This window comes from Hippopotamus amphibius, chromosome 8 (assembly GCF_030028045.1).
Source record: "Hippopotamus amphibius kiboko isolate mHipAmp2 chromosome 8, mHipAmp2.hap2, whole genome shotgun sequence".
NCBI classification, from domain to species: Eukaryota; Metazoa; Chordata; class Mammalia; order Artiodactyla; family Hippopotamidae; genus Hippopotamus; species Hippopotamus amphibius.
This window is the reverse complement of record NC_080193.1, coordinates 10,958,041-10,979,084: the sequence shown is the minus strand read 5'-3', so window position 1 is coordinate 10,979,084 and position 21,044 is coordinate 10,958,041. Positions and strand designations below refer to the sequence as shown.

At 41.0% G+C, this 21,044-nt stretch overlaps 1 protein-coding gene across 3 annotated transcripts in view; it reads left to right on the top strand.

The window, feature by feature from the left end:
- Window positions 1-21,044, top strand: part of BICDL1 (BICD family like cargo adaptor 1) — a 105,463-nt gene that overhangs the window by 64,408 nt on the left and 20,011 nt on the right. For all 3 annotated transcript variants that reach the window (XM_057744938.1, XM_057744937.1, XM_057744939.1), the window contains exons 3-4: window positions 14,211-14,327; window positions 17,312-17,458. In XM_057744938.1, coding sequence (XP_057600921.1) covers window positions 14,211-14,327; window positions 17,312-17,458 — 264 coding nt within the window. The remainder of the gene's footprint in view (window positions 1-14,210; window positions 14,328-17,311; window positions 17,459-21,044) is intronic.

Below are 21,044 nucleotides of genomic sequence, written 5' to 3'. Positions count from 1 at the left end.
AAAGGCCTCAGTTTGCTGACCCATGCCTCAGTTTCATCAGCCACCAAATTAGGGGTTAGAGCCGCATAGTCTCTGAGGTTGCAACTTTCAAACTGCATGTTTCCCTTTGAGCAAATGTCAGTATTCTATTTGGAGTTTTCACTTTATCATAAATAATATTAATAGCTATAACATATTACATATTTAGTCTGTGCTAAACATTTTATCTACATTATTTTTCCCAGAGAGGGACTCCTTCAAGGGCCCAAGAGGGGTTCTTGTCTAACACTCAGAAATGAATTGTCCAAGGAGACACATGTGCTGATGAAGCAAAAGGCTTTATGGAAAAGGTGCACTCGAGCGGAGAGCAGCAGGGTAAGGGAACCCAGCAGTACTGCTTTGCTTTGTCGTCGCTCACAGTCTCAGGTGTTGAGGAAGTGGGGTTAATTTCCAGGTTGTCTCTGCCCAGTCATCTTGTTTGCGCCCATATTTGGTCTGACTGAGGGCTTTTCCTGGTGGCATGTGCATCTCTCAGTCAGGATGGATTCCAGCGTGAGTGTTTCTGGGAGTTGGGAGGACATATTATGGGCTGGCACCTCCTCTCTCTTTTTTGGTCCCTCCCGAATTCTTCTGGTTGGCGGAAACTTGTCAGTTCCTTGTTCCTTATTGGGACCTTCTCTTGTGAGACAACCTATGCAAGTGGTTATTGTCATGCCTGGCCAGGGCAGGTGGTTTCAGTCCATGGTTCCCTAACATTATTTTATTTTGATGCTGGCATAACTGTTAAGGTAGATCTTTTTTTTTCTTTCTTTCTTTGTGATAGTTTGTTTATTTTAATCTTTATTGGAATATAATTGCTTTACAGTGTTGTGTCAGTTTCTGCTGTACAACAAAGTGAAAGAGCCAACACGTATACATATATCCCCATATCCCTTCCCTCTTGAGCCTCCCTCCCACCCTCCCTATCCTACCCCTTTAAGTCTTAACAAAGCATCAAGCTGGTCTCCCTGTGCTCTGCAGCAGCTTCCCACTAGCCATCTGTTTTACATTTGGTAGTGTGTATATGTCAGTGCTACTCTCTCACTACGTTCCAGCTTCCCCTCCCCCCGGTGTCCTCAAGTCCATTCTCTATGTCTGCATCTCTGTTCCTACCCTGCCACTAGGTTCATCAGTACCATTTTTCTAGATTCCATATATATGTGTTAGCATATGGTATTTGTTTTTCTTTCTGGCTTACTTCACTCTGTGTGACAGACTCTAGGTCCATCCGTAAGGTAAATCTTTTAATCACCATTTTTCAGATGAGGAAACAGGTATAGTGGTTACATAGTTTTCTCAAGATCACACAGCTGTATGCTTTGTTCTTCCTTCTCTTAAGACGTCTACCATATTTTGTCTTGAGCTATTTGTGCATTTCTCATACCACTTCTCAGTGTGTGCAAATATTTTGTGCCTTATATTGGCTTCTTCATGAATATTCATCTCATTCTTCAGCTACTTGAGGATGGAGATTGTGTCTTGTATTTTTTTATATACCTCATAGGGTCATGAAACTTTGTAAATTTTCAAACTTTAAAAGTTTAAAAAAAAAAAAAAATTCTCTTCCCCCTCACTCTTTTATGCTGTCTGAGATTTGTTGTGATTGTTGTATCATTCTCCCCAGCCTCATTATTACTAAGATTTTTGATCTTTGTTGGATGCTAATAATGTACTTTTTTTTCTTTCACTTTTCTCTGTAGGTTGATATCTTATGAATTTACCTATTTTTAAGTAAAATAACTTTATTTTCCCTAATTATTAAGATAATACATACGATTGTGGAACATTCAAACTTTACAAAACATTTTTTTCTGGAGTGAATTCTAGGAATCTCATCCCCTAGAGCTAATTACTGGTAACTTTTTGGTGAACAGCCTTCCAGGCATTCTTCTCTTCATGTGTGTGTGTAAATAAACATATACACATAACTTTATGTAAATAGGATCAAATATGCTGTTTTTTTAACTTTATATTACATTGTTGAAATCTTTCCATATTAATGGAAGTAATCAGTGCATGGGTGATTCAGTGGTGGAATTCTCACCTGTTATATTAGTGCAGGTAGATGCATATAGCATTCCATTGCACTGATACATCCAATCTGCTAATAGTGAACACTGGTTGCCTCCAGTCGTTTACTATTACAAACAATGCTGCAGTGAACATCCTTCTACTACATAAAGCTTGGGCACAAAGTGAGTTTCATCTGTCTGTATCACATATCTGAACTAAGATAGTGTTAATTAGTAAAGTAGTACAACAGATGTCCATAGCCACACTGTTACTATGGAAGAGCATAAACTTACAAGAACTCAATAACCCAACATAGATTAGATGGGCAAATGTATACCTGTAACAGGCATGGAATTTGGGTTATTCCGAAAAACAGATTCCCATTAAACTAAAATAAAAGGAAAAGCTTGATCAATATGAAACTTACCTTCATTTTGTTAAAATCTTAAATTTTTCACTTGAAAGAATTGTTAGGTGTTTGTTTCTGTGTTTGCTTTGGCTTGGTAGTAGGTTTACAAAGCCTAGAGAGGATAGATACTCTGTATTCTAAAGTGAAAAATAGAACTCAAAAGAAAAGCTGACTTTCTGATAAAACACAAATCATTCATTCTCCAAATATGTTTTAAGCACCAGTGATGTACTAAGTAACATCATGGATACTAGGGCTCAAAGTCTAGAAGGAGAGAGATTAAAATAGTAAAATATACTAGATAAAACCCAAGATGAGAGACCAGGAAAAAAAATGTTTTTCTTTGAATATTTGCAAACATCTGTACTCTACTAACTGTCTCAGGTTTGGTTTGGTTTTCTCATTCTCTAACCTTTATCAACTGCATTGCTATTAAAATTTTAAGTCCCTATTTCTTGTGATTTGCTTTTCCATCTTTTTTAGTCATTCTCCCTAAATTGGTATCTCATTTGTTTACCTTTCAGTTGCTCATTATGTGATCCTTATGCAACCCTTCTGGGCCTCAGTTTCCTCATCTGTACAATAAGAGTTCAAGTAACTGGTTTTTTTTTTTTTTTTGGATGTTAACAATATTTATTGTGATCATTTTGCAATATATACAAATATCAAATCATTATGTCATACACCTGAAACTAATACAATGTTATATGTTAATTACACCTCAATAAAAATCATGATAAAATAAGCTACATGATTTGTTTTTTCTAGTAAGGTCCAGCTCTGACATTTTTAGAACCTAAGTTAGAGACCAGATCTGTCTGTCTTCCTCACTATTGTATCTGTACTTCATAGCATAAATCTGGCCACAGGGTAAAAGCTCAATAAACTTTTGTTAACGTTTTGACTTAAATTTGGAGGTCTTTGTGTCTACTCTCATTTTTCGGAGATTTTTACTTTTGTTTTTTCCATCCCATAGTAGCTATACTGCTATACATTTAGACTTGATTCTTTTAATTGCTCAAGGGCAGTTTCTATCAGCCATGAAAGATACTTAGTTCAGTTCAGACATTTTTTGAGTACTTATATGCCAGGCATTGTGCTCTCCACTGGGAATACAAACATGAATTAGACACACAGTCATCCCCCGCCTTAAAAAGCTTAAAATGTGGTGAGGGAGAAGGATGCAAATGGATAACTGTAATAAAATGTAGTGTGTGCTCTGCTAGAGGTGTGTGTCCAGGGTGCTATGTGAACTCAAAGGACTGTTTTTTGCTAGACATGTTGTGTCATTTTCTGTCTGGTCAGTTGTATTTTATATTTTCCTGTTCCATAGAGATATTTTTAATCATGTCTTTTATTTATCTAAACATAATCACAATTGTCTTATAATCTATATTTGATAATTCTAGGCTCTAAAGTCATTATGAATTTCTGTTTATGCTGGTTCTTGCTCGTGAGTCTGTTTCCTTGGGAATTTTTGTTTTTGTTTTACTATAATTTGCTTATTTTTATTAGAAAATTATTTATGGAGATTATTTGATCTTTGGATGAAGTTACCATTCTTCAGAGATAATTTGTTTTCTCCTGCCAAGTATCTGTTGGCACTACCAGTGCGGTTTTTGTTTTGTTTTGTTTGTTTTATTTATTGGCCACAGTGGGTCTTCGTTGCTGAGCGCGGGCTTTCTGTATTTGTGGAAAGCAGGGGTACTCTTCATTACCTGGGCTTCTTATTGTGGTGGCTTCTCTTGTTGCAGAGCACGGGTTTGAGGCCTGCGCACTTCAACAGTTGCGATGTGTGGGCTCAGTAGTTGTGGCTCGCGGGCTCTAGAGTGCAGGCTCAGTAGTTGTGGCGCACGGGCTTAGTTGCTCTGCGGCATGTGGAATCTTCCCAGAGCAGGGCTCGAACCCGTGTCCCCTGCATTGGCAGGCGGATTCTTAGTCACTGCGCCACCAGGGAAGCCCCCAATGTGTTTTGTTTGTTTGTTTTCATTGTTATTTTTTAAATGTTAGCCTTACAAGGAAGTTAGGGGAAAAAATAGAGATTCTCATATACCCTTCTTCTAGTTTCCCCTAATACTAACTTAACATCTTATGTAACCATAGTACAGTTATCAAAATCAATAAATTAACATTGAGGCAATATTAACTAATCTACATACCTACTGGAATTTTGCCAATTTCCCCACCAGTGTCCTTTTTTTGGCCCAGGATTCAGTTCAAACTCCCATATTGTATTTAGTTGTCATGTTTATTTTGTCTCCTCCAGTCTCTGATAGTTCTTCAGTGTTGGTTTGTTTTTCCTGAAGTCGGTACTTTTGAAAAGTAATGATGAATTATTTTATAGAAAGTCCCTCAATTTGGTTTTGTCTATTTTGTCATGATTAGATTAGGTTATGCAATTTTGCAACAATAGCACAGAAGTGCAGTTGTGCCCTTCTCGGTGTATCATGTTGAGGACACATGGTGGTATCACTCTTTTTTTTTTTTTTTTTTTTTTTAACTGGTGATATTCACTTCTACCACTGGGCTAAGGTAGTATCTGCGGCTATGAAGTTACTCTTTGCCTCTTTGTAATTAAGGTAGTCCTATAGGGAGATATTTTGAGGCTATGTAAGTATCCTATTTCTCGTCAAACTTTTACCCACCAGTTATTAGCATTTATCCTCTAGCTCTCACCTGCAGCAGTTATTACTGTGATGATTGCCTGATGGTGGTCTTCTGTTTCCAACATTAATTCTATATTTATTAATTGGAATTCTTCTGTAAGGAAGAGCTGCCTCTTTTCCCTCATTAATTTATCCATTTATTTACTTATCATTGTGGACTCATGAATATTTATCTTATTCTGTGCATTATAATCCATTACTGTCATTATTTGTTTTATTGATCAAATGGTCCCAGCCTTAGCCATTAGGAGCGCCTGCAAGTTCACTTCTTTGTCCATTTGGTGTACCTCCATCATTTTTGAGCACTTCCTTTCTTTCTGGCATCACAAGATGTTCCAGGCTCATTTTGTATTTTTCCTTCCCCTACCCTGGAACAAGCCGTTCCTCCAAGGAGCTTTGGTTCACTTATTAGAGATTGGTATATAGAAACTAATGTAAGCACTAGGATGTCATTACCTTTAGGCCCTGTCAGAAGACAGAATTAGGAATTAAGTGTGTAAGCGCTAACACATTCATAAACAGATATCTATAATCATTTCTCAATCTCCATTTTTATATATATTAAAAACCGTAAATTCATTCTGATGTCTCCAGCTCTAATCCAGTACCACATGGTTCATGTTAGCCTTCCCTCTTTCCTTATTTGTAACTTCTTTTTTCACAAGAGAACCTGGTGGATACATTTACTTATTTGTTCATTCTATTAAACACATACAGTAATGTTAGAATTGCTAAACCATACATCTGTGAGAAACAAGTTTATTAACTACAGTTCAGTAGCTTTGTATAGTTCCTTTTCTTCTGAACCTTACAGTGTACAATCAAAAGACTGTTTTCTAAAGCTATTCAGGTAAGTTATTTTCTTCTCTACCCCCTTCAGTTGTTTATTTTTGAAAAGCTTTGGGAGGAATTGTTATACTGAAACCTAGTGAGAACAAAAGACTATCAAACATTTTTGCATTTACTTGCTGTCTAGTAGATGGCTATCACTTTTATTACTATAGATAATAAGGCTTATCATGAAATACACTTATCATGAAATATGCTATCAATAGGCTCATGGCACCCATTACCAAATTTGAAAGTTTTTAACAATAAGACCTTGAAAATAAGAAAATACAGACTTCTGGTTAATTGGATTTTCCAGTTAAGCAAAAGCTAATCATAAACCCATTTTTGGTTCAAAGTGGTGTAGAGTTTCTGTTCTGAAGTATAATCATCTACCTTTCTGACCCGGTTTTTCCATTCCACTGGGAAACTCAGATTTTCTATTCCACTTCTACTAGTAGTAAAGTTCTACTACCACAGTGACATATATTCATTATAATTGCAAAATACAGGAAAATCCCAAATGCCTAACAGTGAGGGAGTGGTAAAGGAAATGATAACATATCTACTTGGTGGAATATTATGTAGTCATTTAAAGTGATGATTAAGAAGTGTAATAATAAATAGCATGGAAATGTTTTTGATATGCTAAGTGGAAAAAGAGAAAAAGCTATGTGAGTAATATGATTATGAGTAATTGTACATACACACATTCGTACACATGTAGAAAGATTGGGGAGAAAATCAACAAAATGTATTTTAAAGACAAAACCTATATCCTGCAATCGGGTTCTGGTACAGAAATTGAAAATTGAAAAATAGGGACTTCCCTGGCAGTCCAGTGGTTAGGACTATGCGCTTCCACTGCAGGGGGCGTGGGTTCGATCCCTGGTCAGGGAACTAGGATGCTGCATGCATCATGGCATGGCCAAAAAATACAATTAAATAAATTTTTTTTAATTAGTGTCCTAAAGCAACAGTTTTCAACCATAGTAAATTACAAATGGTTTTAAATAATTCATCCTTTGTCTTAAATTAGAATAAATTGAAGGTTGTTGTTCTGACGTCACTTTCATTTGTTTTTCATTTTTTTGCTTCTGATTTTATTTATTTATTTATTTATTGGCTGTGTTGGATCTTTTTTTTGCTGTGCGTGGGCTTTCTTTAGTTGCGGTTGAGTGGGGGCTACTCTTCATTGTGGTACTTGGGCTCCTCATTTCCGTGGCTTCTCTTGTTGTGGAGCATGGCCTTTAGGCACGTGGGCTTCAGTAGTTGCAGCACATGGGCTCAATAGTTGTGGCGCACGGGCTTAGTTGCTCCGCGGCATGTGGGATCTTCCTGGAGCAGGGCTCGAACCCGTGTCCCCTGCATTGGCAGGCAGATGCTTAACCACTGAGCCACCTAGAAAGCCCTGTGCTGGGTCTTCGTTGCTGCACATGGGCTTTAGTTGCAGCAAGCAGGGGCTGCTCTTTGTTGCAGTGGCTTATTTGCTTCATGACATGTGGGATCTTCCCAGACCACAGGTCAAACCCATGTCCCTTGCGTTGGTAGGTGGATTCTTAACCACTGCGCCACCAGGGAAGTCCCGTCACTTTCATTTTAATAAGCTTCTTAGAGAGGGAGCGAAAGGGGATAGACAGGGAATACTGTGTGTTGGGGCCTGAGAGTATGATGGTAGGAGCTGCAGATCTGGATATGAATTCCAGCTCCAGCACTTACAAGTATGACCTTGGGAAAATGGCTTACCCTTGATATCCTCATCTGTAAATGGGGAAAGTCAGACTACCCACTTCTTTATGTTATTATGAAGATTAAATGAGATAATAAATGTGAAATGCTTAGAACAGAGTAAAGCACATAATAGATGTTTGATATGTGAACTATGCCACATGGTGCGGCCAAAAACAAAAACAAAAAGGACAACCTACAGACTGGGAGAAGATATTTGGAAATGATGCGACAGGGCTTAATTTCCAAAATATACAAACTGTTCAGACGGCTCAATATCAAAAAAGAAGCAAATAACCCAGTCAAAAGTTGGGCAAAAGACCTAAATGAACATTTCTTCAAGGAAGACTTAGAGATGTGCAACATCATTAATTATTAGAAAAATGAAAATCAAGACTGCAATGAAGTACCACCACACACCGGTCAGAATGGCCATCATCAAAATGTCTACAAATAATAAATGCTAGAGAGGGTGTGGAGAAAAGGGAACCCTCCTGCACTGATGGTGGGAATGTAAATTGGTGCAGCGACTGTGGACAACAGTATGGAGGTTCCATAAAAAACAAAAAATAGAGTTATCATATGATCCAGCAATCCCACTCCTGGGCTTATATAGGAAAAGAGGAAAACTCTAATTCAAAAAGATACATGCACCCCAATGTTCAAAGCAGCACTATCTACAATAGCCAAGACATGGAAGTAACCTAAATGTTCATCAACAGCTGAATGGATAAAGAAGATGTGCAGTACACACACACACACACACACACACACACACACACGCACATGAACATTATTCAGCCATAAAAAAGAATGAAATTATTGCCATTTGCAGCGACATGGATGGACCTAGAGGTTATCTTAGTAAAGAAAGTCAGACAGAGGAAAACATATGATATCACTTATATGTAGAATCTAAAAAAATAATACAAATGAACTTATTTACAAAATAGAGACAGACTCACAGATGTAAGAAACAAACTTATGGTTGGGGAAGGGATAAAGTAGGAGTATGGGATTAATAGATCCACACTACTATATATAAAATAAACAAACAACAAGGACTTACTGTATAGCACAGGAAACTATATTCAATATCTTGTATTAATCTATAATGGAGAAGAATCTGAAAAAGAATGTGTGTGTGTGTATAACTGAATCATTTTGCTGTACACCTGAATAACACAATATTGTAAATCAATCATACTTCAATTAAAAAATAAAAATGGTAGATCTCCTATAATTTCTAAGTTAATTGACTCTTTTTTTTTTTTTTTTTGACAAATAAGTTGATGCTCATGTGTAACTAATGCAATTTCCATGCCCCCATTTAACAAGAAAGTATATACTTAACAGTTCTACTTTGGCCAGTTTAAACACATTTAAAATGTTCCAGTTTGGTGAAATAGTCTTATATTATTAATCATGTCAATAGGAAAAGTAATCATGGAACAGTTCTGCTCAGTGGAGAGAAAGTAAGTTGTCCTAGATAGTACTCTGATCAAATCAAGCATATCAGGGAGAAGGAACACACCGACACTTTATTTTGCAAATTTGAGGATTAATTAGTAATTAATTACCCAAGCACTCAGATTATAAAAAGAGTTTATTTCAGACAGTTCAAGAACTGTATAAGTGTTAAACTTTTCAGCATTCTTTAATAGAACTAGAATTATTTCTTGAGTATCCTGTTTTCTTTATTCAATATGTATGCAGTGAAAGTAAAAGAGATGTTTTTGAGAACGTTAGAAATAAGCATCTAAAGATTAAAACATTTCATAATACCCAGTGGTGGCAAAGTATTGGGAAGCAGGCATATTTGTACTCTGTCAGTAGAGGTACAGTAAAGTGATCCAACATTTTTGGAGGACACTTTGGCAGTGCCTATCAAAGTGAATATGCATTCCTTTTATCTAGTAATTCCACTTATAGGAATTTGTTCATCCACAAGTACAAAGGTTGATTAGCAAGGATATTTTTTGAAAGCAGTGTTTATAATAGCAAAGGATTGAAATACTCTGTAAATGTTCATAAGTAGGGGGACTCGTTAAATAAATTGTGGTATATTCGTGTAACTAAATACCAGATGATTGTTAAAAAGAATAAGGTAGGTCTACGTATTGATATAGAAAGATGTTAAAATATTATATGTATTTTTAAAACCAAAAGTTTAGTAATGTTTTAGATAGATATGAATAGAAAATTTCTACAAAGACTCACAAGAAGTATCTCTAATATGGATGATATTAGATATATCACTGGAGAGTGGTGCTGATAATTAGGGATAAGTGGGGACTTAAACTTTCATTTTAATCCTTCAGTTCATCTTAATTTTTTTTACTCTAAACATTTGTTATTCTTTTTTTTAATCTTATTTTATTTATTTATTGGCTGCATTGAGTCTTCGTTGCTGAACGTGGGCTTTCTCTAGTTGAGGTGAGCGGAGGCTACTCTTTCTAGTGTGTGTGGGCTTCTAATTGTGGTAGCTTCTCTTGTTGTGGAGCACAGGCTCTAGGCGCATGGGCTTCAGTAGTTGTGGCACATAGGCTCAATATTTGTGGCTCATGGGCTCGAGAGTGCAGGCTGAGTAGTTGTGGCACACAGGCTTAGTTGTTCCTCGGCATGTGGGATCTTCCTGGACCAGGGCTCGAACCCTTGTCCCCTGCATTGGCAGACGGATTCTTAACCACTGCGCCACCTAGGAAGCCCTGTTATTCTTATTTTAGAAGAAAAAATTTGAGTTTAAGAATAAAAGAATACTTGAACTAAAAGCATGCCATCTTTTTTTATATTCACCTATGATTATAGATGTCATTCTCTGCCACAGTTTTGCCCCAGATGTTACTGGCTGCTTAATCAGGCACGGCAGCCAAAACTCATCATTATGAGAAGTAATCTGTAAGTCCCGTGCCTGTCCTTTCTGCTTTCAAAATGAATTATCCTAATATAACACCATCACCACCAAAAAAGGTCCCAGGGCCATGACTAGCTGCCCTAAACCTGGAAGGAGGAAAGTTTTTATCTCCAAGAGAGGTATGGTTCCTGGATATTTGATGTCTATTTAAAATAGCTTTTCTTTGCCAAGCCATCAGGAGAACAGAACTGAAAGGTATGGCTGCCGAATATTTCTATATTTCCCTGTATTTTTTAGCTTGACCTTCATGATGTTGGCTGTGTCACCTAACAGGCTGTTCTCAGTGGACTTGTGCGTATGACAGCTCCTTATAACATACACATGCTGTTCTCAGTACCTGAGTTTTTTTTTAAGAAACAAACAACCGATCCTAGTTGCCCTAAACTTGTAGCAGTGCAATATTTCTTTCCTTTCTTTATTTCCCTAAACTTCAGTGGTTGGACTCAATCCCACAAAGTCCTGAATTAGAAATAGGGAAATGGGTGTACCCTCAGACCTGCCCTTTTTGTGTTACAGTATGAAGGAAGAATATGTCTATATAATTTGGGAAAGTGAGACTCAAAGAGGTTAAAGGACTCATATAACTCGTGCCCATATCTGTGTTAGGGCAGGAACTCTAACTCTGACCATCTGATCCTTAACTTTTTTTGCTTTTCATCATACATCCCTCCTCTCAGGAGCAGAGCAGATCTCTTCAGAAGGACCATTGTTACTCTGGCTTACTCTCCTACTTGAAGAACTTCAAAGAAGCTCTGAAATTCATTATAGAACTAAAACTGTAGCCTTTCTGATACTTTGTTCAGAAAGCATTTAGAACATTAGAGTTATGTGCAAACTTCAGAGATTATTATTTATGTGCAGAAATAGCTAATACTGGGACTTCCCTGGTGGTGCAGTGGTTAAGAATCTGTCTGCCAATGCAGGGAACATGGGTTCAGTCCCTGGGCTGGGAAGATCCCACATGCTGCAGAGCAACTAACTCGTGCACCACAATTACTAAGCAACATGCTGCAACTACTGAAGCCCATGAGCCTAGAGCCCGTGCTCTGCAACAGGAGAAACCACCGAAATGAGAAGCCTGCCCATGCACTGAAATGAAGAGTGTCCCCCACTCATCGCAACTAAAGAAAGACTGCACACAGCAATGAAGACCCAATGCAGCCATAAATAAATAAATAGCTAATACTCATTCTGGTGGTCAGATCTAAGTATCTGAGCCAGTTTCCATCTCTGAAAAAGAAGGAAATAATATACTTTGCAAATTGTACTTATATATCTTATTGATCTGTTCCCCTCCATCACCATCACAGACAAATAAATGACCACCTCCTGGCTGGAGGTGGCCATGGTGTGTTGGGAGAGCACCTAATCGGGAGGCCAAAGACCAGGGCAGTGCCAGTCCTCTCAGCCTCCACCTCCTTGTCTGCAAAATAAGGCCAGCAATTCCTGCTTCTTAGGGCTGTTGGAGATTCATATGAGAGCTGTAGGTTAAAAGTCTTTGTAAACATTATATCCTTGGGCACATCTGAGGAGTCAGACATTTAACGGACGCATTATAACATAATGGTTAGGAGCTGAGACTCTAGTGTCGTACTTCCTGGAGGGAAGAGACAAATTTTATTTCTAGGAAGATCACTTTGAGAGGAGACTGTCTACCGGAGCATTTCTGATACCACCTGGGCTAGATTTGTAGCCCTTAGTGCATCTCTTTGGCTTGGTTATCTCATGATTCATGTCAAGGCAGTGATGCTCGGAATGAGGTCAGCTGCCTGAATTACCCAGTGCTTTGTAACCTGAACATATTTGAAACCCTGTTGGTCAACTGACTTCAGTATAGGCAATCAAACTGCAGCATTTATAAGAAGAAGTTTTCCTTACGGGCCCTAAATTCTATTCGAAGAAATTTCAAGAGTCATAAATAAAATTGCTTAGTATTTAAAAAAAAAAGAAGAAAGAAAAAAAGCCTTTCTGAACTGGACTCATAAAGTTGGTTTCAACAGTGAGTGATTGACATATATGCAGAATATAGACAAATGGTATAAATCAACCAGTTTGCAAGGCAGAAATAGAGACACAGATATAGAGAACAAACATATGGACACCAAGTGTTGAAAGTGGGGAGGGTTCGGGGGGGGCAATGAATTGGGAGGTTGGAACTGCCATATATACATTACTAATAAGAAAAAAATATCAAATTGTACACTCTAAATATATGCAGTTTATTGTATGTTAACTGTATCTCAATAAAAGTTTGTTAAAAAAAAAAAAAAGGCAGTATTGCAGTCCTAATTTCAGAGTAAGACAGCCCAAAGTTTACCATTTTGATGCTGTCATTCACTGAGATGTGGGGATTTGCCTTAATAGTAAATTGAGGGTGATAGGCCCTACTTTGGTTGTGACAGTTAAGATAAAGCATTTGGCACAGTTCTTGGCACATAGTAAGCACTCAATAAATAATACTGTTATTTTTAGGCAAGGATGACTAATATTGTATTTCTAAGTGATTAAGAAACAAGCTGGTAGTGACTAAAATTAAATTTAGAATAAGGAGGAAAAAGAGATGGTTTGATTTTCTTTTGTTGTATGTTTTGTAATTGTTTAAAAATTAGCACTACAGGTTGATTTTTGTGTCTCTGTAGTCTGGGACGGGGGGCACATTTGTTGAATCTGGGGGACCAAAAGAAGATGGGACGATTGATTATATAGCACTTGAAGATAAAAGGAACTATTGAACATGTAACTATTACTGTGAGAGCCTCATTGAACAGCTAATCTAGCATTTCAATATTATTACCATCCCACCTCCTCTGAAAGCCTCTCCTAACCACACCGTGATCTCGCCTGAGAACCCATAAAACGTACTGACCCCATTTAGCCTCAGAAAAGCACTGTGGCAGTTACTTCACCTGTCCTGTGGCTCTCCTGACTGGGGGCTGGGCTGGACCCTCAGGAGGATAACGGAGTTCATATCTTTACAAGGGTGCATTCTTTCAAAGTACTCCTGCATATTCAAGAAGAGGTGCTGGCACACCGAATGGTGTTTGGTGTTTGCTGTGTTTCAGCGTTAGAGAAGAACCCATGGCGCGAGGTGGGAAATGAGCACCCCAGCCAGCACTCCCCAGAGAATCGAAAGTTGCAAAAAACATCCTTGAGGAATGAACAGCAAAAATCTTAACAGACATGGCAGGGTATTTTAAATAGTGCCCGTGTTGACTGAAAGTAAGCAATACAGAAAAAATGATTTACCTGGGCCCTACTAAGGAAACAGATGGGAGAAATAAAGGAATTTCTAAGGTATTAGGTATATCGGTCTTATTCTTTCATGTAACATACTGAGACTCTCTCTCAATAGAGATGTTTGCTGAGCTTCTGCTGTGTGCTGAATCATGACGACGATAACGAACATTTGAGAACTTACTGTTTTCTAGGCCTATTTCCTCTGATCAGCAAAGTGGTCTTAGACCTAGACAGCGTCATTCATAGTGGAGGTAGGGATAGGGGTTAATCTTGTTTGGGTGTGTACTTTTTGTAGAATAGAGTTGCAAAGAGATGCTTGAGAAATGAAACACAGAAATCGGAACAGGCTTCCTTTGTATAACCTCTGAAACAGCTCTACGGTCTCTTCTGCTTACAGGCATCAGAAGTTGAGAGACAGCTCTCCATGCAAGTCCACGCCCTCAGAGAAGACTTTCGGGAGAAAAACTCATCAACCAACCAGCACATCATCCGGCTCGAAAGCCTTCAGGCCGAGGTGAGCCTCCCTGTGCAGCAGTGCTTGGATGGAAGTGCTTTTCTCATTGGAGGTGCTGTGCCAGGTGCTCTTTTAGACAGGAGCCCTCTGAACAATAACCTGCTCTATCTAGAATCTCCAGGGAGACATATCTGTGAGAAACTGAACAGGGAACACTTGACCATATTCCTCTGGGTAGCCTGTTGTCTAGAAAAACAAGGTTGCTCAGAATTACTGCTGAGTGTGTTGAAATTATGAATGTCCTACTTTTTACTGAATATGTTGATCCCTCCAAAAACATCCTTGCCAATCCTAAATAGAAGATTGGAAAGGGAAACTTTCCTTTCTTCATTCCATTTGGGTCCAGTTCAGTCCATCTTAATAGGGTCTATTATTCTCACCTATAAACTGAGAATAATATAAGTGTCTCCTTCATAGGGTTGTTGTGAGGATTTGATGAGTTAATACATGGAAGGTACTATGTGTGGTGTTTAGAAGAAAGCAGTGTTATTGAAAGCATGTGAGAGGCCAGACAGTGTCTATGGCCTGAGTGGGCCAGAGGGGGGAAAATGTAGCAGTTAGGGAATAGTACTGTGAGAATCCAGTTGTGGGGGGGTGAGGAGAGGGGAAGGGTCATGTCACCAGCCCAAATGGGGGCTCTCTTCTGGGGAAGCTTCCACAACCCCTCGGTATTGGAACAGCAGCCGTTCAGCTGAGTTACATTTTGGGGGACAGTGTAGTGCCACGTGAAGGTGCACCCCCACTGTGGTGAAGGAACCAGTCAGCGTGGTCAGGCCCGAGAGGCCCAGATGGCTGCTCTCCTGCTTCATAAATGACGTGAAGATGTTTTTCCTAAAGTCTGTCAATATCTTCTCTTTTCTCCTGGCTCTCACTCCCTTCCTTCCTCCCTTCCCTTGGAATTCCTACTGGTATTGAGCAGCAGGTTCTTGAAGTAAGTAGTTTGTGCTGGTGGGTTTGGCATGCCTGTCTGTGACGGTTTGTGTGCATGACGTGCTGTTCAGCCACCTCTGCCAAGGTCTGACTCCATCGAGTTGCCTGTCTTCCTTTTCCCACCACCCCCAACTCACTCTTTCTAGACCCTCATGACACAGGGTCATTCCCAGGAATGTTTATGGCCAGATTTGGTCCCAAGTTTCAGAATGTGTAGGATGGGATGACGGAATTGGCTGCCTAATGCCAATTCCTTGGTACGTCCAGTAATACTGCTACTTTTAAAAGCTAAGCTATGAAATTGTTTATTTCAAATAAGTTACTTCAACCTAGCGCTGAACTTCTAAGTTTTTTTAAGGTTTATGTATCAGAACCATATTATCTCATGACTTCACTGAGTGGAACTTGGGGAAAAAAGGTGATCCACGGGAAGGAAAATGTAAAGGTCGGAGGGTATTTAAATGAAAACCAACTAGAGTAAGAATTCCCTTTACGTAGGTAATGTTGCTTCAGTGTGGGGAATAGTGGGCCCATTCACAAAAGGGCCTGCTCCTTTCCGTCCCTTACCCAGGCGCACACTTGAGAAACAGTGTTTCTTTGTTTTGCCAGATACGTGATCACTCTGGACAAAGGCCACATACTTCATTTCCCCAGGACAGCATCCTATCTGATGGATGGGTGGCCAGGGAAGATCTGTGCCCTATGAACAGAATTCTAGTGCAGAGAGTGAGAACAGCCAAAAAGCAGAGGAAAGGTAGCTTTCAGAGGACACGGGACAAGTTACACAGTCATTTCTAAGTCTCCCCTGGAAATGGTCTGAGGTTGGTCCCCTTAGTGAATTGTTATCATGCTAGACTAGAGACCATGGAGAACGTCTTAACCACAGCAGGAGAATATTCACAAGAAACTGGTTGAGAGATCAGTCTAGCAGGGAACTGATAAATGGGAGGAGCTGGAGAGCCTGCAGGACTCCAGAAGTTCCCCAGGGCCACTAACAAGTGAGGGGACTCGGAAAGGCTTCATAGCCCCTGAGCAGGGCAGGGTTCTTGGGCTGAAGCATCACTGGCCTTGGGGAGTGCTGGGCAGCTTCTCACCCTGCAGACCTTGAGGCCAGAGAAGACTTGGCATCTCTTTCCTCTTTTCCTCTGTTTTCTCACTGAAACGGAAGAGACAAGGGAGACCGTCCTAAAAGTCTCTTGAGACTAGCTAGATACCCAGTGTACAAACATATCAGCCTGTTTCATAAAAGGAGAAAAATTGCTTCTATTCACAAATTTCTTACTCAAGCAAACGATACTTTGAGTAAAATCAGTTATTTACTGTGTCCATGTCCTGTTCCTTCCCAGGACATGGGCTGATGCAGGCACTGCTGTATTTTCTGTATCCTGCTGGCACCCCCATTAACCCGGGGCACCAGGTCTGAACCATGAGTCTAGAGCTAGACCTGCCAGCAGTAGGGGAGGGACGGAGGACAGCCGTAGAATACGAGAATGCAGGAAACCCAAAGGCTGTCTTGGGCATTTTCTTGTGCTCAGGACTTGAGAAAGAAGAATGGTCCTGCGGGTTAGGTTCCACTGCCCCATAAACTGTGGGGTTGAAGGAAAGTTGTAGGCAGGAGACTTCCCTGGTGGTACAGTGGATAACACTCCGCACATCTACCACAGGGGGCACAGGTTTGATTCCGGGTCGGGGAATTAAAATCCCACATGCGGCTCTGTACAGCCAAAAAAAAGTTGTAGGCAGCAAGGTGGGGCCCTTCTGTCTTATCTGTGGAATTTCCAGAGCACTAACCTTCCTTGCCTCTGCCTGGCACCCCACATTCCAGCTTCCCCTAAGCTCAACTCCCACCCCTTCCCAGATAGGTTTCCAAAGGGGAGGGATTTTCTCCTCAGCTTAACAGATCACAGCTGTTCCTTCAGAGGTGGGGGCACCAGGCCCCTGGGCAGAGCACTTGGAGAGACACCTGCCTTCGTGTTCCGGGGCTGGTCCCTCGCTCCCTACGCATCAGCCCAGGTGTAACTCCACACCACCCTTGTGGCTCTCCACCCTTTCAGATCAAGATGCTGTCGGATCGGAAACGGGAGCTGGAGCACCGTCTCACCGCCACCTTAGAGGAGAATGACCTGCTCCAGGGGACTGTGGAGGAGCTACAGGACCGGGTGCTGATCCTGGAGAGGCAGGGCCATGACAAAGACCTCCAGGTACTGGGGCAGAGAAGCGGTCACGTAGGACCGGGTCAGATCAAAGGAGTGCTTAGCTGCCCAGCCAAAAGGAAAGGCTGGGAGCCTCAGTGCCACCGCCAGGGTCAGGAGTGGGTGAAGCTGAGGTCTTTCCTTGGGCCTGGTTATGGTTCTCTTCAGGGGCTACTAACTGGGCTGGTCTTTTCTCTGCCAAGAAAAGTACATTGCTACAAGTCATCCTTCCAGTTTGTTCTGAGCCACTGGCCCCAGGAGCAGTTTCACTGAGTTCTTCCTAGGCTGTTAACATGACTGGAACACGAGGAGTGCTGTTCTGCCTCCCGGGGTTTGTGAAACGTGCCGGAGGTTTCAGAGGGAGCCTGTGACTCTCTGCTTGGCTCACAATGCTCTCTGCTGCTGCGGTCCCAGGCCAGTGCCTTTAGTGGGCTGGCACTGAGCAGACACCAAGAAGCTGCTCACTGAATACAGCAAGACTTATATCCTGAGTCTGCCAGTTGCTAGCAGAGGCACAGGCTGACCCCTCTATGAGCCTAATTAGCCTCTTTTTTCTTCCTAAAGGAAATAGCTTCATATATTTGTCCTTATTTGGGAACTGCCATCAGGCTTCAGCTGAATCCCAAAGCTCACACCTCACAGGAAACAACCCCATAAACAAAAAATCACGCAGCCTCCCCAGAGGTAGTATGTAGCATGTGCTGCCAAGAAAGCTTTGCTGCACTAGCCTAGGAGCACTGGGGCCAGTGGCGGGGAGTGCACTGCTTCCCCTTGGGCATCCTCGGAGTGTGCCAGGGAGTGGAGTAGATTGCAGCAGTGTCATTCGTGTGGAAGTGGTCAGCCAGGTATATGCGAGTGCCAGGTGGGTCCTGCCCAAAGACCAGGCCACAGAAGGCCCCACTGGGCTCAGCAGTCAGCTGTTGAGGAAAGCCCTGGGTTGTGGGATAAGGTAAGGAGACATCTTAGGCTAAGGTGACTTGACACCATCAGTTAAACGGCCTTCTGAGTGAGTGATTAACCTCTTTAAGGGCAAATTAACAGTTTTTCTCTCTCCATGTTTTTTAAACCTTCAGCGTGGAACTTTGTATAAAGTGGGGCCTTGGTAAATGTTGAATAGAAAATGATGCTAGCTAAAGCCTTATGGCAGTTTTCAAAATGGAAAGGAGTTTGCTTACATTTGAAGGTTGACGGTGATAACAGCCATGAGCATTTGTATGCTGCTTTACAGAGCACAGAGTGGTTTGCGTATATTCTGAAACTCAGGCTGAGAATGATGAATGCTTTATCCTAAGTAGTGTAGTAAGTCCTTGGTAGGATCCAGAAGAGGACCCTCCTACCTGCTCAATGATAACTTCCAGTGTATCACTTGTCTCTACAAGTCAGTGTTTCACCAGCATTTATTACCCCATCAAGTACTCTGCTGAGGGTTGCTGAAGTAGAATATGGAGAGGAGAAGGGAAAGAAGTACAGAAAAGTGGGAAAATGGCCCTGCCTAAAAAAATCTTCTAGTCCAGCATGAATTCACAAATGAAAAGTCCTTACTTTAAATTAAGAATGTGAGACCTGGGGATGGGGAAGAGCCAGGACCAGTGTGGACCATGCAGTACCTGGCTGGCACAGTGGGCTGTATGTTGTCTAGCAGCCAGAGTCCCCAGTAACACCATGTTCATATCCTCACCATCTGCACACGCGCTCTACTCTCATGGGGCTTCTTCAAGAGTGAGAGCGTATCACTAGTGCAGGGCCTACGTCAGGTCAGGGAGTTCCCACCTTGATTTGAAAAATCCGCATTTATGGGCCGAAACCTCATCTTTCCCAATATATTTGTAATTTTTTTTCCTTTTATTCATATAAAACTCTCCTTAAGGTGTTGTTGAAATTGCTGAAATGGCCTATACTGATACAGAAATAGAAATTTCAGCTCACTCAGGGAGTAGGTGAATGGTCCCAAATCAGACTTGTAAAACATAGAGCTAGCGGCCTTGGAATGTGTCTAATCCCATGATTTTAATCCTTTTCCTCCAACAAGGAATGAGAGGAAGGCTGAGCAGGCAGGGCCACATGCCTGCCACAAGCAGAGTAGCCCCCTTTGATCTGGTTCACTCTGTAATTGGAATTCTACTGTCAAACACAGATTTTTAAACTGCTGATCAAATCCAACTCTTTTTTTTTTTTTTTTCCAGGCTGAGCAGGGATAAAAACTATTATTTATTGAGCACCCAGTAAATTTAAAAATCAGACATTTTGCTAAACTCTTAATACCGAGTAAAGGATTTGTCCCTCTGAGGGCCACTTAACTGCCCTATTTCATACCCAGCTGAGTGTCTTACAGATGTGTGCAGGGGCCTGGTCCCAACGAATGGGTGGCTTTCATCAGCAGAGAAGCCAGCCTCCCCTCACTATTGGGACCCAGGAAGCTAATGACCTGGAGTCTAGACCTCGATCTGACGCTGGGTGTGTACCGTTCGTTAGGCAAATCACTTAACATATGCCATCTCAGTTCCCTCAGTGTAAAATGGGGTGAGTGCCAGTTTTAAGGGCCTGAGTATTGTAAGCTTGAACTTAGTATACTCTCCAAATACAAGGCATTTGGTGTCTTCCTTGTTCATACATATAAATATTTAGTTTCATCTTTGTTTTATAAAGGGTGATATTTCTTATGTTAGAGGGTTCTTATGTTTAATAGACTCTTCCTTGGTTTGGTTTGGTTTTCCTGCATTTGTCTATGGATCAGTTACTGACCAGAGAGGGCAGACCCGTCCCGGTCTTTGTTCTCTTGCTGTTATAATTAATTAAGCACCTTTGAGTGTGCATGAGTAATTGAACTAATGTTGTCCAGTGTCTAAGAACTTGTACTTGTCTGTGCTCAACTTCTCCTGCTGAGATGTATGTGGAGTTGTCTAGAAAATAATTGCAAAGCATTTTGTCAGTTCAGTATGCCATTTGTAATTGTGCCAAATGCTTCCTAGGCCTATCTTTAAAAACAAAACAACCTAATTTCTTCTTTCTGAGTTTCCTCAAAACCAGGGCTGGAGGGGTTCCCACTGGATCAGCAGGTATTACTGACCCATTGGAACCATGCAGAGCAGGCCTGCCAATTCCTTTTTCATTCTCTGAGCAGCCAGGCTCCAGACTCTTCCTAGTTGAGGCATATCCAGACCACTGGTGCCCTTAGCCAAATGTTCTGATACTGACCAGCAAAGGGGAGGCTCCCAGAGCTCCGAAAGGATTGGCTGCAGGCTCTGCAAAGCAGCTTGCTCCATTCATGAGAACTACAGAGCTCTGAGTTGCTGCCTGCTGTCCCTTGGTCTCTGTATCTCTGCAGGAGCCACAAGCCCACCTGGATGACAGTCTGGGAAAGATAGTACAGAGTTCACTCTTTTTAATGAACAGGGGTGACCCAGAAATGCTATTTTATGAAAGGATAAAATAACTGAATTTAAATCCCAGGGAGTTCTTCCATCCCCACCCCCAAAAATGAATTTTACATGGGGAGTGGGCAGTCCACAAATACAAGAGTAGGAGACATTGCTCCTGTGCACGTGTAGTGTGTGGACGTGTACATAGCAGTTAACAAACAGATTGACTCTGCAGT